This window comes from Zonotrichia albicollis, chromosome 3 (assembly GCF_047830755.1).
Source record: "Zonotrichia albicollis isolate bZonAlb1 chromosome 3, bZonAlb1.hap1, whole genome shotgun sequence".
Taxonomy (NCBI): Eukaryota; Metazoa; Chordata; class Aves; order Passeriformes; family Passerellidae; genus Zonotrichia; species Zonotrichia albicollis.
In genome coordinates, this window is record NC_133821.1 from 33,152,454 (window position 1) to 33,172,705 (window position 20,252).

At 48.2% G+C, this 20,252-nt stretch overlaps 1 protein-coding gene across 1 annotated transcript in view; it reads right to left on the reverse strand.

Annotated features, from left to right (window-relative positions):
- Positions 1–20,252, reverse strand: part of VASH2 (vasohibin 2) — a 36,100-nt gene that overhangs the window by 5,547 nt on the left and 10,301 nt on the right. Inside the window, exons 4-6 of the mRNA XM_074537108.1 lie at positions 13,382–13,456; positions 3,138–3,519; positions 1,239–1,354 (exon numbers count right to left, since the gene is read on the reverse strand). Of these exons, the coding sequence (XP_074393209.1) occupies positions 1,239–1,354; positions 3,138–3,519; positions 13,382–13,456 (573 nt within the window). The remainder of the gene's footprint in view (positions 1–1,238; positions 1,355–3,137; positions 3,520–13,381; positions 13,457–20,252) is intronic.

A 20,252-nucleotide genomic window follows, 5' to 3' on the forward strand; every position in this document is an offset into this window, starting at 1 on the left:
TGGGATTTGTCATTCAGCTCATCCCTGACCTGGGGATGCCATTCCCCCTTCAGGGCTCACAGCTCATCACAATGTTTCTGGGTCCTGCATCTTCTGTCAGGGTGACCCAGGGTTTATTTTAGAGTTACATCTAATTTGCTCTTGATGCAGAGCAACAGAGCAGAACCACTGAGCAAGTAACAGGTGATGAAGCCACTGCAAGGCCATCTGTACACTCCCTGTCTTTCTGTCCTGGAAAACCAAAGCTGCCAAGGAGAGATCAGTCACTGCAGAGGAGCCACATGCCCAGCAGCTTTTTCAGGAAACCACCTCAACTGGAGAGTCTCCAAGCCCAGTGACACTCATTCCTCTCCAGAAATACCTGATCCACTCCAGCAACTCAGAAGCACTATCAGAAACTCAAAATGAAACTGTTCCCCAAAGAGAATCTAGGAGGAGAAGCCTGAAGCAGCTGAGCCCATCACAACTATAATTATCTATGCACTAAACAAGGAGCTCTCAGTGACGAAGCCCAAAGCACAGCATCGTGGATTGCGTGTGAATGAACGTGTAAAAATAAAAGCTTGCTGTGAAATCATCTGCTGCTAACGTATCTTGAAGTTATCTTTAGAAGGTTAGTCTAATGTCTTTGTTAGGTGCTTTAAAATAAATAAATAAGTGCTGAGACAGTAGTCTGGGAGCCTATTTAAAAAGCAATGATCATAAATATGTGACTAATCTGGGTTACGTATAGGCTTTCACAGTTGTCAGCTTCCTGGCATGGAGCACCACAGCTAGAACTCAGCTCCTCCACATCTAAGGTAGGGGAGGCTGAATTGCCAGCGCCTGTAAAAGGCCTGTGGATCTGGAAGCACAGTTTTATCCATTTAGAGGTATTGCATCCATCCTTCCCCACACAGCTGAAGAACAACTCCTGGCTGCGACACACATGGAAAGCAGCCTGGGTTTTTTCTGAGGTGATTAAAATCAAAGAATACAATTCAAGTGATGTTGTCACTTTGGAAAGACAAGTTTACATTTCCCCTGTCTCTGTAAGCTGCACAGTGCAAGGACCCTGCATGGAGGGGCCACCAGGCAGCAGGAAGCACTGGAAGCAATGCCAGGACATCAGCAGTGCCAGCAGCTTCTGGAGCCCCTCTGCTACCAAAGGCACCTGGTGCAGTTTCCCTGTAAGTGCCAGTGAGCACAGAATTTGTGTACAGCAAAGTGCCAGCAGGGATGGTGGCAGGGATACTCACGACTTGTCCCTCCTGCAGGCCCGTCTCTGAGGGCTGCCCTGCCTCCGGCGCGGCGACAGCGACTTTCCCCGGGGCCTCTCCTTCATCGGAGAATGGGCACTGGACGGCTTCAGAATCTGTGGGAGATGGGGAGGGAAGGAAGTGGCCTTCAACAAAGGCAATGATTCACTGCAAATAAACATTTAAAAAAAGGGCCTCATACAGTAGCAGGGATGGCACACGAAGAGCCTTCAGTCCCTTGGGGCTTATTCAAACCCTGCCCAGGTTAAGAGGAACTCAAAGCTGTTATCATGTGATAGCTGTTCAGGGGGCCCCTGCAACAATTAGTTGGTGTCACCAGTTCAGTTCCCAGCTGAATACTGTCTCATCCACGGCTTTCTTCAGAGCTGGCAACGGCAAGAGATAAGAAAAATGGCTTTGAGCCTCAGCTGAAAGAAACTCAGGCAGCCACATCACCCTCTCAGCTTTTCTCTCAGCAAACAGAGGTGACCATCTCTCAGTGAGGCTTTTCAGGTCTCCAGCTTGCCCCCATCCTCCAGGCCCTCCAACATCAAAGGGCCCTCAGCATTACACTCACACTCTGTACAGCTTTAAAGACCTGATCCTCCAAACCCAGCCCACTCACAATGGAAGCCCTCTGAATTCTGTAGTAACTTAAGGGAAAGATCAGATGCAGGGCTTTCAGCCTTCAAGGATTCAGAGCTGTGGTCCTGGCCCCGAGGCACTCACTGGGACAAGACCCAGTGTCACAGCTTAGTGCACACAGAGAGCTGGGCCCTCTATCTAAAACAAGTAGGAAATTCAGTAAGTCATCCACCGATGTGAACTTCTTCAACTCGAGCCTCTTTGCTCTCTGGACAGTATTAAAAGCACATGAATAGAGAAGAAGGAAAAAAACCCAAACTTAATTACACCAGTAATCAGGCCCATATGCTTAAGCATGGTACAAGGTGGCCCTCAAAACTCCTTGGCAGGGCAGGAGAGATGGCAGCAGAACATCGATGCCACCGGCAGGGCTCACCCCGAGGTCAGGGCAAGGGGCAGGTGCTGCAGCCAAAAAGGCACGTGGCTGCCACGTAGGAGCCGTCCTTTAGCAGGGAAGGGGAGAGAACCCAGAATAACTTGGACACCATGCCACATAGCTCTGCACGAGAGCCAGAGCCATTCTTAGCAACACACCTGCTCTGCTCCCGCTGCGGGCAGCCAGCTGGACAGGCACCAAATCTGCTTCCACCACGACCACAAAGAGCTCCTGGCCCACGCCAGGCTCAGAGGCACGGTCAGGGACACCCCTCAGGCCCACGGGCAGCCAAACCCTGCAGGCCCCTGGCAGCCTGCCTTGTCTCCCCGTTGTTTCCCAGTGAGCTCTTCAGTCCAACCAGCCAGCAGGGAAGTGTCAGGGAGTTACTTTACTCGTCTGTCCCACATAACCTACTCTGTGATTTAGCTGAGAGTAGTAGACACCAGCCCCCTGGCATGTCCTGCAAGGAGAGGCAACCACTGACACAGATGTCCCATGGAACCTCCTGCACCTCAGGTGGAAAACACAGACCCCCCTACCTGCAACCAGGCCACTCTTCCCAGCAGTTCCAGCCCCAGCCATGCTGATTCTTCCCAATCACCTTCTTCTGGAGTCATTGAGGAAAGCAAACTGGGCAACAGCTACCTGATAGCCAGGGACAAGTATGGGTTTGAGTGTTTCCCAGGCTAAGGGGGAGATGCTTCAACTAAATAGCTGTAAGGGCTTGAAAGCACACCAAAAAGAGAGATGCAAGCACCCCCCCAGCACATCTGCATGATCTCAGGCTGACACACAGCAAGGGACAACAGGGACAAGGATGCAGGATGGGACAAGGCACAGCTGCCTCCTGAGCCCAACACCCAGGTGCATGGACCTACCTTCATCCTCATATCCCTGGCAAACTTCTCCAGCTCCTTCCTGACATCTGTGCGCACCATCTTGGAGACGTTGAGGACCAGCTGTTTCCACTCGATGGGCTGGAAGCTGTGCGGCTCGTGCGGCACATACAAGCCGATTTTCACTTTTTTCACCGAATGCAAGTACTTTTTATAGGAGTCTTCGAATTCGAAGATGAGGTCGCTCAGAGTCCGGTATGTGAGAGGTTTGTCCATGAGATCCGAGCGCCTGCTCATGCCCAGCGAGCCGTAGCGGCCGTTGCAGTAAATGCCAAGCACCACGTGATGGAAATAGTTCCCTGAGAAGTGGGTTTTAAAGCTGATGGGGAATCGCTCCACCGAGGGCTGCCCGTTGGTTAAGTAGCTGGGGTGCACTGCATCAAGGCAACAACGGTGCTGGGAGAGCAGCAGCTACAATTACACCTGAGAGGCTTCTTCAGCAGGTTTGGGGTTTCTAACTGCCAGGGCAAAGGGCTTTCCTGTAAACACAAACTTATTCTCACTGTGTGAGAATTCATTCATCTCACATTCATCTCTGTGCCCAGATACAGCCAATGCTGCCAAAGCCCATTTCACTGCTTGGAAAATAAATTACTCTTATTCACACTGAGGGAAAAAATAAAACCACAACACTGTTCAGGTCAGCACGCCCAAAGACAGACCACCCTCCCTAGTTCTGTGGAAGCTCCCCATTTGATACCTACATCAAACTCCCACGCTTCCAAAGGGAAAAGTGTTTACCTCCCTTTCTGGAGGGTTTGATACAACTTAGTTTACTGAGCCTCATATTTTCATGTCTTCAAATAGTACCAAGAAATTTAGATTTATTCCTTGCCAAGATGACAGTCTGTCTTTCTTTCTGTAAACTGGCCATTGACATTGCACTCCTCATACAGAGTGTTTTAGCATGTTACCTTTGTAACGCCTTGCTGAGAGGAACCAAAGGAAAGGTCCAAGATGAATAATTAATTAGATAAGCACAGAGGCATGGTAAGAAACAATGCTGTAAAAATGCAAACCCTGTCCCTGGAATCACGGACTGGCCATTTCAAAGGCACCACGTGCAGAGGCCAGGTCCAAGCTCTGTGCCAGTGCAGTGTGTGAGCTCAGAAGGGAGCTACGTGCAGGTCACCTCCAGGGAGGCTGCTGGCCCGTGCCAGGGAGAGGACAGGCTGAGAATCCCTCACGAGCAGCTTTGCGTCAGCACCTACGTCGCACGCAGCTCCCTGCTGTTAATCCTGGGACAGCTGAAACTCATCCTGGCTCCACGTGCTGGCACCTGGCCCTGGGACAGCAGGTGCCCTCCCCTCCGCAGCTGAGGCCCCCACCCACGCCTGGGGATGGAGCAGGGATGACCAGAAAAGGCTGCAGCAAAATGCTCCAGCTTGGGGTTACTCCAGCCAGAGGCACCTGCTGGAACCCTGGAGCCATCCCCAGCGTCAGCTGCTCATGGTGCTGCCACTACAAAATACCCCACCCAAAAGGCAGTACTGCCAGGATAGTGTCAGGGCATCCTGACAGATGGACGAGTGGGCTCAGTTCCACTGAAGCTGCAGGAACCTGCTTTGTCCAGGATTCTGCTCTGGGCATCACCAGCATCCCCTCTTCTCCATACCTCATGGCCAAAAAGGAGGTATTTAACAGCAGTGAAACAAGAGCCACCACACAGCTGAGAGATCCTGGGATGTTATTGTGACCAGCCTTCCTCCCCTGCCTGCACAGCACGGCTGCCAGACAGCTGCTGGGAAACAGAGCACAAAAAAGCCTTTGTATCGAGACTGTAAAACAAAATTTGGACTCTGTTCTGGGTTCTGCCCAGCCTGACACGCCACCAACAGGGAGTCACCAATGTGACTCCCTGGATACTGAACCCTGCCTGCACCCCACATTTCACTTCTTCATTCTATAGGGTTGCATGAAAAGCATCCAGTGGCTCTCATCTTTCTCTAAACCATCTTCTCAGGGGGATATTTCACCCAGTGTTTGCTGAATTTCACAAATTCAAACTTTTGGATTCTAGGTAAATGCAGAAATCAACTAATGAGAGGTTTATGAACTGCCTAGAATCTGAAGTCAAGAGGCAAAGGGTTTCACAAACAAACAAACAAAAAAAAAAGTCAGACAAGAAAACCACATTGACTCAGAACTTCTGGAACAGCCACAGGGAAGCTTTTCAGTTCCATGTCAAACATGTTTAGCTGTATTCAGTGCTAGATGTCATCAGCTTTAGCAGCCTGGAGAAAACGTATTAGAGGGTAAAGGAACAGACAACACTGTGGGCTCAGCTCACACTGCACTTCACTGGCTGTATGACCACGAGTCTGGAAGAAGAGCACAGACCTCTCTGCCACACACATCTGTCACCCAGCCAAGGCCACGTGCACCCACCTCCTGCCCCACTGCCACCTAACACAGACACCCTGCAGCGGCAAAGTCACCCCAACATCACCCATCCAGAACAGAAACAGCTCTGTTTGCCTTAGATGGTCTCACTGGATCACTGCTGCCTTAGGACTAGCTTCTCCAAGAAAAATACTTTCACACCACCACCAGTAGATGATTTATAATTAAAGATTATAAGTACACTGCAAGGGCAGAATGGGGCCCAGTGCCATTTTGTTAACTGGAAAACTCAGCACACACTCACCTCATTTAAAAGGTCACCTTACTTCAGGCCTTAAAAGGTGCATCCTGTGTACATCAAAGTCATGTTACAATAATTTGTGTCCTACAGACTGATTCCTGCAAAAGCCCATTGTATTTATCATTCTGTGTAACTGAAAAAGCACTACCTTTTATTAACACCTAGGAAGCTTTCAAACATCACCACTATTTTTCCCCCTCATTATGAAAGGGTTTTCACTCTGCTCCCCAAGAGCCTTTCTGTTAAGTCCATACAAAGCTTTGGTGGCCACCTGCCACACATACACACTTCTGCCACAAGGGCTCAGAGAAGTTGCAATTTAATCTCATTAAATACTTAGTAGGAGTAAAAGAATCTTTTGAGGGCAGAAATTACCCACCATCAAACAACCCCGCAACAACTGCTGTGGAAATTAACCTTTAGGTATGGGTTGCTTCTGCTGAGGGACTGGTTAATGAGAGTCCCCACCCGAGATGAAATACACAGCAAATGGGCTGGAAAGGCACGTCAGATCTTCCCCTCTGTCCTTGCATCATTATTACAGCTTTCCTTTCCGCTCTGCCCAAGGAGACCTGTATTGTGGCAAACAAAAGGCAAAGCACACAGCAATGCTGCAGCTGTAATCACACTTCTGAGCTGGGGCTGTGACTGCAGCATGGAGAGTCAGGGAGTGAATTACATGTCACAATAGAGAAGCAGTGCAGAGCAGGAGAGGGCAAAAGCAGCTGCAGCAAAGCTCAGTGGCCTCCTAATCCTGGGTCTTCAGGACAGTCAAGATGATGGAGCAGGCTCTTCTCAGTGGTGCCAACCAACAGGACAAGAGGCAACAGGGCAGAAACTGAAGCACAAGAAGCTCACAGGTCAGGCTCAAGAGAGTCCTGAAGAATTGGTAACATCAGCCCAGAGTCCAGTCACCAGAGGGGCTCTGCAGGTAACATCAGCCCAGGTCTCTTCAACATCTTCATTATAACATGGACACAGAACTCAAAGGAAGTTTGGGGACAGCACCAAACTGAGAAGAGCTGTGGACTCCTTCAAGGGCAGAAAGGTGCTGCAGAGAGACCTCAAGAAAATGGAGAGATGGGCAACCACAAACCACACAAGGTTTAACAAGAGCAAGTGCTGGAATCTATCCCTGAAAAGGGGCAGTTCTTCATGCCTCAAGAGCCCAGCAAGGGCGTTTTTGCTGAAGTCTGGTCAAGATGAGCACAGAAAACTACAGGGTGCCTGGCTGCCCCCTCTCCTGCCACTCCCAAGGGCTGGGGCCATGAGCAAGTGCCACTGAGCAGCAGTGAGCTGGAGGGATGGCAGCAGGCTGGGGAGCAAGGGAGCAGCTCTAGGTCTTAGCAATGCTGAAGCTGCTAGCACAGAGCAGCATGGGGAGCAGGAGGAAAATAAATCTCAAAACCACCAATAAGGCTGCAGTAAAACCAGAAGAGTTAGTTTTCCAAGGAACTGCTCAGAGGGCCCCCAGCCACCAGCAATAAACACTCAGAGAGGTTTCCAGCTGGAGTCAGATAGCATTTCCCGTGGGTTTGGGATTGCTTACAGTGAGGCAGAGTGCTACTGAGCCCACAGCTGATGTTGTCTGCAGAGGGCCCAGAGTTGCCCCTGGCAGCTCCAGGGTCCATGTAGGAAAGGCTCAAGCAGCTGGTTCAGCTGCCCCAAGCAGGACTGCCAGGGTGACATCCCTTAGACTGAGAAACCTACTCTGCAGTGCCTGGCTACAGTCAGAGGAGGGACTATCTAAAGATTAGATCATGACAATGTAAGCAATTGAAAGCCCTCTCCCAGCTCTTCACAGCCACCACAGGGACTGCAGACATTCAGCACTGTCATGGTTTGAGCCTGGCACAGAGCCAGTGCCCCCCATGAAAATGCCTTCACCCTGGTGTCTGCTGTGAGATGTGACCAGGAATAAGCAAAACAGGCTCTAACTTAAACATAAAGAACACTTTATTACTTAAACTACAGGAAAATAGGGAAAGACTATAAGGAAAAGAAAAAAAGAAATTGAAAACCTTACAAAAAAACTTTCCTCCTCCCCACTCCCTGACTTTCCCAATCCGATACATTCTCCCAAATCATCAACTGCCCAGCCTTGGCCCCACACTTTAGTATACTCAAACTGCAGTTCATGAAGAGGAAAGGAGTCCTTCTTGTTCCATAGGCTTCCCCTGGAAACACACTGAAACCTCGTGTGCTTCCCTGTCACTTCGGCACCGCCCGGAAAAAGTCCTTTTGCCGCTTGTGACATCTTCCTTCCATGCCCAGTGCTCTCACCACTGCGCAAGGCCAGAGCTGCTTTTAGGGTTGTCTTTCAAGGATGCCTTGTCTCACTCCAAAAAAGGCACAGTCTCTGCTTTGGGACATCTGTCCCCCCCATATTTTTCCAACCCCCTGGGGCCGGGGGGTCCTCACGAATGAACCTTCCTGGTTTTGAGGCACTGCCTCCCCCTAAATGCAGTCTCTGTGTCACAGGAACAACTGAGTCCATGGCCACAAGAAAAGTCCAGCCAAAAGGCCACTCCAAATCATCTCTCCCCATCCAATCATCTCCACGTTCTTCGGGCCAGGTCCTTGTCTCATCTCATCTCTTATCTCCCTTCTTATTCAGCTTCGAGGAGGATTAGCATTTTTGCAAGGCCCCAATCATGAAAGAAAGGGTTAAAAGTTTTCAGTCTCTGTCTATCTCAGAACGATAATACTCCCACACGTGCTGCTGCTGCTGCGGCCGGCCGGGCTGCGCCCTTCCCCCCCTTTCTCCTCCTGGGCCGGCTGCTATCACCGCCGACTCTCCCTCTCTCTCCCTCCTGGGGGGGGGAATGGCTGCCCGATGTCTCTTGGGGCTCCTCCACCCTTCCATCCTTGAAGGCTTTCTCACCCCCATCTCTGTCCAGGCCCCGGGCCTACCGCATGGCTGCCCCTCCCCCCGCCCAGCAGTAGAGGCTGGACGGGGGAAGAGATCTGACCTCTTCGAAGCGACGTCCCAAGAGAGAGATCCAAGGGCAGTGCCCTGCTTTTTAACCCCTGTGTATTCTCGGAGGTGTGTCCAAACCCCACTGGCTACACCGGGTGCCAGTCTCAAACCCAAAACCTTCATTGGTTTGACCACAGCTTCCCAGAATTCCCACTCCTTCCTGGTCAAACCACCACAAGCACCATCTTTCTTTCCCATATTTCAGTTAGCAAGTGGGTCAAGCTGTAGACAAGCATGCAGGAGGCAAAAAGGAGCACTACAGAGACATCAATATAATGCAATGACAGCAATAAACTCTCCTCCTTACTGAAATCCCTCACTTCCAGCCCAGGGATGTACCTGCTGGCCTGGAGGAGATGGATGGACCCAGGCCTCCAGGGGTGATAAACACCATCCACAGACTGCATCCACAGAAAGAACACTGCAGAAGCTACTGAATGATTTCTCACTCCTGAGACACTTTTGCTCTTCTCTTCCTTGTTTAATGATACTATTGGCCAGGGGCTCTAAACCCTGTGTGGGTCTGAGTGTTACCTCACATGAACTGGGAGATGGATGCTGAAGGCAAAGGGAGTGATTTCTGTGATTTATGCTCAGCCAATGTGGACACACTCAGCAAGACTCCCTGAGGAGGGATGCAGTGTGCAGCTTCCCTCTCCCCCTCTGATATTCTGCTCTCCACGTTTTAATAAAGTGAATGCAGCACAGATAAAATTCCCTTGGCACTTTCTGGTTTACTATTCCCTTTCATGAGCTCAAATCAATTGGATCTTTGCTCAGAAAGAGTGGGCTGAACGCACCATTACTCAGCTGATTTACAGCTGAACTGAGCAATGCCCTGGGGAAGACAGCAGGAGGAATGCTTCTGGTTAGGCTCTGACAAGCAGATCATGTAAGCAAAGATATGAACCCAGTTCAGACAGCTACACAGAGAAAAAGAGCTGTGCAGACTGCTGCAAAATAACACTGGAAGATCTGTTTGAGCTTTCAGTCATCTCAGAGCAGCTGCTTCCTTGGTGTGTGCAGACAGGGTATCTCAGTGCCCTATAAAAATGCTCCAAGATCAAGTGCACAGGCAATTATGCAAAACTTAATTCTGCACCAAGAGGGATTATAGAAGCATTTTATTAGAAGTCACACAGTAAAAGGCAATTTTTAAAAAAGCCAGCGAGCAGCTCCATTAAAGCGACATCTCGCTAAGCCGCTCTGCGCCAGCCGGCCTTTGAAGGAAGGCTCACGCCGAGGGTCACTGGAGTGGGCTGAGCTTTTCCAGTATCCAAGCAACACCCAGGGCCTGCCAGCACACAAATTACAGCAGGACCTTACTTCCAGACACATGGAATGGAACCAGAGGTTCACACACACACAGGGCTGCTCAGCTGAGGCCTGTGTGAAGGCGCTGGCTGGGAACTCGGGAGAGGGGAAGCACATCTCCACTGGAAAGGACCTGACCTTGGAATGCTGCTGGCCTCACCTTGGCTGCATCCAGAGGGCAATGCTGAACATCAAAATCTCATGGCTGCCAAAAAACAGCAAACTTCCCTGTCACAGATGTATTTTATGAAAAATCCTTTCGGTAGCATTTTTTCTCCAGAGTCTGAGACAGTTGGACTGTGATTGGCCATTAATTAAAAACAACCACATGAAACCAATCAAAGATGCACTTGGTGCATTCCACAGCAGCAGATAATGAATGTTTATATTTCCTTTCTGAAGCCTCTCAGCTTCTCAGGAGAAAAAATCCTAGCAAAAGGATTTTTCATAAAATATGTCTGTGACATGCCATGCCAAAGATGCCTCCCAAAACCCCTCATGCTGCACGTGCATCACAGCACTGCGAGGTTCCATACTGGCACAGGCTCTGTTCCAGCCACTTCCCAGACACACAAATTCAGGGGTCCCATCTCCTCACCACTGCTACACTCTTTGTGTACCCACAACTCAAGCAAAATGCCTGGGGTTTATAGTGCATGAATCTTGTAAACCTACATGCTTCTGTTACTGCACCACCAGCAGCACACAGTCCCTGCTCTCAGACAGAGACTTCCAAGACTGGATGCAGAAGTCCTAGCAAGACAAGCCTGTCCCACACACTCCTCTGGCTAAACCTTCTCAATTAAAAAACAAAAAAGTTTGCCCTAAATTTGGAGTTTTTTAATTAGCATCTAGAGACAGAAATATTCGTACACATCTTAAGTCTGAAGAAACTTCAAATGACAATAAATAGTATAAAATATAGCTTTCAACTATTTTGCTTCCTTCACTTCTCAAAAAAAAAAAAAAACAAAACCAAGGCCAAAAACACCAAACTGAACCCACAAGTCAGGTTTGAGGCAAGCAAAAAAAAACAGCAACAACACTTTCAGGTTATCATGGTTATCCATAGGCCATTAATCACCCTTTGCTCCTGTGATGTGTGGAATAATCAGTTCACTGCTAGAAATACAAACTACAGAGCAGCATCAACTCCACCTGGGGATTATTTCCCCCATTCCAATAGTTTGGACCACAATCCTGACACAAGGGCAAGCATAACAGATCCACTGACATCACTTCAAGGGAAATCAGTTAATAAAAACTTTTTGGGCTTCAGGAAAGCTTTCAATACTGTTACTCCCAGTATTCTCCTGGACAAAATATCCAGCATACAGCTAGAGAAATACAGAACACAAAGGGTAAGGAACAGGCTCATGGGTCACACACAAGGCTTACAGCAAATGGGGTCACACCAGGCTGGCAGCCACTCACTAGTGGGGTTCCACAGGGCTCCCTTTAAGGCCAGTTCAACATCTTCATAAATTACTTGGATGCAAGACTCAAAGGTATGCTTGGTAAGTTTGCTGATGACACAAAATTGGGAAGAGCTGCTGACTCCCTCAAGGGCAGAGAGGCCCTGCAGACAGACCTTGACAAATTGGAAAGCTGGGTGAGCACCAACCTATGAAGTTTAACAAGGGAAGTGCCAGGTTCTGCATCTGGGACAGGGCACACCCAGTTGTGTGGACAGCTGGGGAATGAGAGGCTGAAGAACAGCGTCACAGAGAGGGAACATGAGCCAGCAGCGCCCTGGCAGCCAGGAGGCCAGCCATGTCCTGGGGGGCATCAGGCACAGCATGGCCAGCTGGGCAAGGGAGGGGACTGTCCCACTCTCCTCTGCCCTGGGGCAGCCTCACCTCCAGTGCTGGGGCAGTTCTGGGTGCCACAACATAAAAAGGATATAAATTTATTAGAGAGCATCCCAAAGGGGGCAATGAAGATGGTCCTTGGGGGGAAGCCATACAAGGAGTGGCTGAAGTTACCTGGCTTGGAAGAGACTGAGGGGAGATCTCACTGCAGTCACACCTTCGTCCTGAGGGGAAGAGGAGGGGCAGGCACTGGTCTGTGCTCTGTGGTGCCAGAGGCAGGACCAAAGGAATGGCCTGAAGCTGTGTCAGGAAGGTTTAGGTTGGATATTAGGAAGGGTTCTTCACCCAGAGGGTGGCTGGGCACTGGAACAAGCTCCCCAGGGAAGTGGTCACAGTACCAGGCAGCCTGACAGAGTTCAAAAAGCATTTGGACAACACAGGGCCTGAACCTCCACGGTTTTTGTGGGTCCCTTCCAACTCAGGATATTCTATAATTCTATGATTTCTCCTTCTGGAAGGGCTTTGAAGGGGGTTTGAGTCTCTTGTTGACATCAAGCCCCCAGGACCCCAATCCCTCCAGCTCATGCAGAGCCTGTCAGCATTCCCAGAGAAACCCTGTGAGCCAGAAACACCTCTCAGACTGCAATCCAAGGCCTATCCCTGGCACACATTGCCCAGCCCATGCCCTTCCCAGCCCCAGCCATGGATTCTCACAGGCACCACCTGCCTGGCTCTGCCAGCTCCCTGTCCCACGGGAGGGGGCAGCAGCAGCCAGCACAACGCTGCAGAGACATCCCAGGAGATTGCTTGCTCCGGGGCTTATTTTCAGTTGGGATTTGTTTTAAGTGAAACTTGATCATTTCTGACAAGATGTGTCTGGCAAGCTGTTCCTGCAGCCCTGCCTTGCCCTCCTCCAGTGTCTGAGGATGGTGCAGGCTGATTTATCAGTGACAGCACCGGTGGGTGGAGAAGCAATCAGTGTCTAAATGACTGAAGAGTGAGTGGGAAGCAAGTATTATGTGAAGGGGAAGCTCCAATGTTTAACTGTAACACACACATGTTTCTGCACAAAGCACAGCTGCAGGTTCAGAGACAAAAGCTAAACATCAGACAAACACAGAGCAGAACCCACCTCCTCGGGTGCTACCCAGCTTCAACAACAACCAACAGAGAAATGCTAACAAAGAAAACAAGGATTGTGCAGGAAGGGACTTATCTGGGCACTCTGGGTCAGATCCTGACACTATGCAGATTAGCAGGGCAGGAGGCAAAGCCTGCACGGCCAAGTCACAACACTCATGAGCTGGCACACAGCATCCCAACTCGCACCTACAATTGCAGGCAACTCAGCACCTTGGTGATGAACAGCAGGGCAGCTCCCCAAGCTGCTGGCACTCACCTCTCAAACACCACCTGTGAAGGGCAATGCATTCAACAGAGCTGCAGTGGAAAAAGGCACAGGCCCATGAAAGGATACATCCCCAGGATAACTGCTTCAAGGCATTTGATAGGTAAGGACTCCCTGGTCATTTCTCTTGCTGTCTCCATTAACCTAGAACAGAAACAAAACAGTTTTCAGTCCTTCCAGCTGGAGCAATTGACAGAAATCAAAAGGTCCTCTCATATACCAAGAGCTAGACACCTCCAGTTCTCATCTCAGCAAGAGCTGGGGAACTTGATTCTCCCCTTAGTGACTTGTTGGAGTCCTGTTAACTTCTGGAGGATGACTGGGGGGGAAAAAAAAAGTAAGAGAAACAAAAAGACTTGAAAGTGAATGGGAGGGATGCAGTCCTCTCTGCATCCTACAGCAACTCCCTGAGCATCACCTCAGACTGTAACACAAAGCCCACTGAACTGCATGAGCTGGCAGTCATGGAAATCCCAGAGCAGGACTGAGTTCGGCTTATTTTCAAAATAATCCTGGCTCTCCTCTGCAGGAAAAACAAACAAACAAACAAACAAACAAACCAGGAGAGAGAGGATGGTTACCTGGCCCCCTAAAAGCTACAAATGCCTGCATAATCCCATAGCTACAGCTGCAGACCAGAATTTATTGCCTTTTTATCAAAGCCTGCACTGCAGAAAGCTCTACCAACACAGACACTTCACATCCCTGCAAACTGGGTTATTGTCTTGCTGCAGTCCCATATCTCCTGTGGACAGGGAAAGTGGCAAAATCCACAAAATTTCCTGCAGGAATGCAGGAAACTACACATGCCCAGGATTTTGCAAGTTCCCAAAGTTTAGGCACAATCTAGACACCATCTCTGGAGTACAATTATTTGACAGGGACAGCACTGTGACAAGCAACCTCAGGTCAGCTGAGAAAGCTGCTGTGCCAGACTGACACTGCACTATTAACCTAGTAGGTAACCCAGCCCCTTCCACAAACAGATCCTGAAATCCTGGACAGTTTGAAAAAAACCAAAAAAATGGAAAAGCCTAAAAAAGGCCAGAAGAATCACATCCAATGCCACACCAAAAAACTGCCCCCCCAAAAAAGCACAGCTGAAAACTCAGCCAGAGGATAATTTTTCTTTTTCTCTATCCATATCCTTTCTCTGGCAAGAGCTTTGTAAACAGATCCCTACTCTAAGGAAATACAAGATTAAATGACAAAAATATTTGTATTAGAGAAGATTATGAAAATATGCATCTGAAACCATCAGTCTGTTTCCCCCCCTTTCTGATTCACCCACCTCACGCATTTTAAACCTTGTGTTGAATGCAAGTGACAACAGAGCTTCCACTGCTATTACAGTCTGTCACAGCCATTTCATGTCCCATTTATCCAAGTTAGAAATTATCTTTTCATTTGTAAACAACCACCCTTACACTGCCTGCAGTTCAGAAGACTAATTAGAGTTTGCCTGCCTCCTCCACACTCACAATCAGGCACAGAACCCCAGAGAGGAGCACAGAGCAGCCCTGGGGAGGGCACACAATGGGGCTCCTTCATCGCCCACACAGGCTCCCACTGGCCACTGCAAAGCCTTGTCTCTGAGTCAGATTTGTTATGTGCAGATGAGGCATGGGAGGTATCCATAACAAGATAATCCACTGGATTTCCTATCTTCTAACCACAAGGGAGTCAAAACAAAAAAAAAAAAAAAAGAAATTATGATTATCAATGTGCATCATGAGTTGTAAAAGCATTTACCTGCAAGCCACTTGGTGTGACCTGTGCCTGGTTCGCACAGTCCGAGGGGCAGGGGCAGGGCCAGCAGCCCCTCCTCAGGCACACCCAGCAGCCTGCACCCGGATCCAAGGATGCAGGGGCACCTGGCAGCTCAGAGACACCACTGGAGCAGGACAGTGGGTGTTGGGATCTCTCACTGGTCAGAGTGACTCTGAGAAAAGTTGGAAAGTCTCTTCTCCCAGCCCAGCACTTGAAGAAGGAGTCAGAGCTCTTCAGTTCTCGGTCTCAAGGTTGTTTATTGTTTCTTGTCTATAAAAAATTTTCTCTTGTTCTGCTGAGGTCAGCTCAGCAAGACAGTTTGAGGCACTCTGTCTGCCCCCAGGGCAGTGTTATGTCTTTATACTAAAAACTACATATACAACATCCACAATTACTTTCCAATACCTATCACCTATGTTAGACAGTGAGCTTCTACTCTAAGCCAGTCTGTAAATGCCAACATCACAGCAGAAGATGGAGGCCAAGAAGAAGGAGAAAGGCTGGACACACCCAGTCCCTTCCATCTTGCTTCTTGAACTCTCATACCAAAAACCCTGAAATCTACTTTTCTACTCCATGATAACTTCACTATTATTCTACTTAAACTGTTGTGGCTTGCTGATTTTCATCTAAGGTTGGTACCTTGCTCCACAGGTCATAATGAAAACCACAGGCATCCTGGGCTCTGTGCCAGGGTCTCTGAGCCCCCTGGCAGAGTCTTGGCTGCTCAGGACAGCCAGAGGGATGTCCTGGGTTCCCACCAGTGGGGAGGGTCGGTGAGAGGGGAGCATTGCCCAGGAGGCACCACCAGCTGTCAGCCAAGCAGCAGCCACTGCACTTCTGGGCAGGCTGTGCCCTCACACACAGCCCCCTGGACCCCTGGGAGCACTCTGCAAACAGCTTGCTTTCTCTCTGCATTTCCAGCACAGACCTCAGGGTTTGTGTGCATGACCCAGTTCAAGAGCCACTGAGAGTTTTCCTTCCACTTTTAACAGGCTTGAGTCAAAGCAAGGCCTTGAACCCTGTGTTTGCAATGGAAGCAGAGCCCCTGGAGGATCCCCAAGCCACTGCTCGGCCCAAGGTAGCACAAGCCAAATCTAAATCACTCCCCACAGATTATTTTTCAGTCTGCTTTCAACTGGCTTCTCAAAAGCCTGGGAACCCACCAGCTAATCTATCCTATATTTAACCTTGCCTCTAAGAAGGTCCCCTAATGTTTAAACTAAATCCTTCCCTTTTTGCAAATCAAATCAGGAGCTGTTTTGGCTCTCCACAGTGGGCATGGAGACCATTCATCATCTCTCCTCTTGCTACAGACATTTGTATATGCAAAAGACTGTAATCTACCTTCTCCTCTGTAAAAATAAGAAAGAAGACACCAATTTTCATTTAATTCCTCCCTCACTCCCCCTGAGTTATGATTTTAGGATAATGTTTGTTTCTTTCAATTTTGGAATCCCTTCAACCAACCCACTTCTCACAGTCCTTTGGCTAAGCCCACAACAGTACAAACAGACCAATTTCCTTCTGAATCCATCTTTCAGTGCATATTTGTAACCAAGCCAGCATGTTGTTGGCTTTTCTCTGTTGGCCCACAATGAATCGGGTTCTGGTGGTTTTTTGTTGGGTTTTTTTGTTGGTGTTTTTGGTGGGGTTTTTTTTAGGTTGGTTGGGAGGTTTTTTTTGTTAGGGGTGGGGATTTTTTGGCTGGGCTTTTTTGATAAATTTTGTTTGGTTTCTTTTATTTTTTTAAGCTCATCTTCTTCTTTGCTAAACTCCACTTTTGCTCTCCACAGCTGGCTACTCCCAAACTCTCCTTTCTATTTGCCCTCACTAAATTATTTCCCATTTGTTCCAGCCCAAGAGATCACTCTGAATATTCCATCTCCACTTGTCAAAGCCTTGTCACCTTGTCCAGCCTGGACTGCAAATCATCCATCAGTATACAATTAGTCCTACCCATACCATTAAGGAAAAACTGAGCTAGGACAGACACTGCACACCTCTGACAATCTCTGCTAGGCCAGATTGGTAGAGTGCCACTTCCTACGTGCTGCTTTTCACCAAGTTGGGTCCTCCCATTAAATAGCTTTATTTAGAATCAAGGTCCCTGCCTTATCTGCAGAGATAAGATATGGCCTTATCAAAAGCCACACTAAAACAAGGAGTTATTACATCCACGTCTTCTCCCTTGTTGACAAAAGCTCATAGAAGGAAATTCTCAGAAATGAACAGTGGCAACGATATTAATGTTGCCTTTCCCTTCCCTTGAACTGCAGATAAAACTCAAAGTTCCTAGACTTATCTTTTGCCTTATTCTTTTTAAAGGCTGCTATCTTTGCCTTCCCCAGCACCCACCCTCCCTACATTCTCTAACACAAATATTAATGGTTAAGGCTGCATGTCAGCTCTCTAAGGGATCTATGGCAAACAACTTATGGCAAATGACAGAACATTCAGCTCATGTGAGAACAGCTCACTACAGGTGCTCTTTGATTTGTCCTTTCCCTCTTTTCCCTCACTCCTGAATTCCTATCACACTGTCTCAGATGTTAATAGTGACCAGAAACTCTGGAGTTAAACTTGTGAAAGGAGATTTAAGGAAGCCAGAAAAGAATTAAAAAACAGCATCAAGCATTTCAATTTCCTGCCTTAGCAGGGTTTGCTTCTGGGATTTTCTTTAAATCTTGACAGTTACCTGAAAAGAGCCCCATATATAGCTATTCTTTAGTCTTATACATCAGACAGCTGGGAATTAGCCCACAGTCTCTCCCCACACTCCAGTGAGCCCTGGGGGCAGCCCATCTCTTCCAGGAAAGACTGCTACAGCACCGTGCAGCTCCCTCCTTGTGGCATTGACACCACTCTGACGTCTGCCAGGCACATCTCTATTCCAGACCACAGTGAGCACTTCTGCCTCTAACAAATGTAGCCAGCAGGAACAGGCTGCTTGTTCCTCCCTCAAACCTAGTCCTTGGCAGATAGTGATACTTCCTCGTTAATTGATTCAAATTTCTTCCGTGTTTTCAGCAGGACTATCTCCCTTGCTTCCAGCAGTAACAGAGGCCCTGAAAAGAGCTGACTTTGCCTCTTCAGGATGCTTTCTGTTCAAAATGGCAGTGCCTAAAGACAGCTCATAGGAATCATTAATTCCTTTTGCTTCCAGATTTTTCTCTTGGAGCACCCAATTTCATATACAGGTTAGAAAAATCTTAAAACCATTCAGCATGCACAAAACTGGAGGATCTCACCAGCTGGCACTGATCACATGGAGTCCCTTCAGGGATGACCATGCTTAGGAGAGGCTCTCCATTACCTTCACCAGAAAGAGTCCTACAAAACTGAATAAATTTATTAATGAGATCTTCCAGTATATTTTTCCACAAAATTCTCCTTGCACAGACCCATGTATTTGCATGAGGTCTATAGAAAAACTTGGGAGAAGGAGATTTTAATGCTCCTGACAGTTTCATTCATGATAACGAAGCCAAGAGAGAAGCGAAAGGCACCAGCAGGAGTAAAAGGAGATAAAACAGCAGAGCAGATATGGATTTTGTGAATCCTCTCAAAAACAGTGTTGCAACAGCAAAAGCATTTCCACCACATGCTGAACACCCCATGTATCTGTAACATCCCCTTTGTGAGACAGAGAAGCAGATGTTCAAATGTCTTCTGCAGCCTATTGTCTGCAAATGCTATGAGCTCATTTTTCTCTACAGCCCCATCAGTGTTCCTTAATAACATGGTGTGTGGAAACAGTATTATTCCCCATCTCCCCTTCCCTGTTATTTGGTCGCATCCTTGCCACGTGACAGCTCCTGTCGTGCTCCTTCCCTGCAACTGATCACACATTATATCTGCTGCCACTGAAGGGCTCTCCCTCCTCACAGAGCAGCCTCTGGGCTCCAATTCCTCACAGAGCACAAAGCAACCCAAACCTCAGTTTCTGCCTCAGCTCCAGGTCCCCCTGTTCAGCTGGCACTTACTGGAGGGAACAGTACCATACTGCACCTCCCTGATCCTCTGCGGAGGATAAAGGGATTTGTTTCTCATCCTGCCTCATGCCTGCATCCTAGAACAGAAGCTTCCAGAGGGCTTATCTCTGCTCGCAAACCCAGTAGTAACAGCTTGTTGACATTGAATTCACAGTTACTGATATTACCAGATACCCAGACATACACTTTTTTCCTAAAGCTCTTACATGATGCAAGCCTGGAAGTTGTAAAAAGAATGACTGTGTCAGTCAAAAGTACCATTTTTGATCAGACTGGTCGTACCAACAAAAGTCTAATATAGGTTTAGCCAGCACAATCTTGCATGGGAAAAGGAGAACCAGTCCTACTGGTGTCTGAAACATTCATATCACATGCATACACACATGGATCAGCAGAGCTGAACTTCACAGGGTGCCCTTTACCTATTCAGTACAAAAAGGCACATCATGAAGCCTGTGAAGGGCACTCTCCCAGGATACCTGTGTAAGCAAAGCACTCCTACAGTGGATGTAGCTACACCCATAAATTTGGATTTTATGCAAATACAGCCAACTCAGGAGAGGTGAGACCCAGGCACATTTTCAGACACAGTTTGCCAGCACAACAAGAACAGCACACCAAGTTTACGGGTTCACAGCTCTGCCACCCTGACTCACACAGCACTTTTAGCAGTGCTAGATTTCTGTTGGCATAGCTATCTGTAGTCTAGACAAATCCACGTGGTGGTCTGGCACTCTAAAACTCAAGTTGATAATAAGAGTAACTTTTTTAAAAGAGACTGTAAATACTGAGTTATAGCAAGACTATATCCCTTAATGAGCTCCCATAGACAATTTATGCTCTTCTTCCTATGCTCAGCCACGCATTTTTATTTTCTCATACATCACACTGACGCTGGCAGTAAATCTCTACAATATCTAGTCCTCCCTCCATAATAGGAAAACTCATTAATATGCCCCAGCTGCTTTAGGACACTTTGACATGAATTTATGAATATTCAATTTCCATCTAGTACTCAGCTTCTTTGTGTCCAACCACTGTTGTCTTGAGGAGAGGCTGCCAAAGATTTCGTAACACTTTGAGCCCTCGCATTATGAAATCAGCAATATGTTTAGTGTCAATAAAGCCCTGGGAACAGCCTCAATTTTCATTAGCCAGTGGCAATTGGAGGCCTT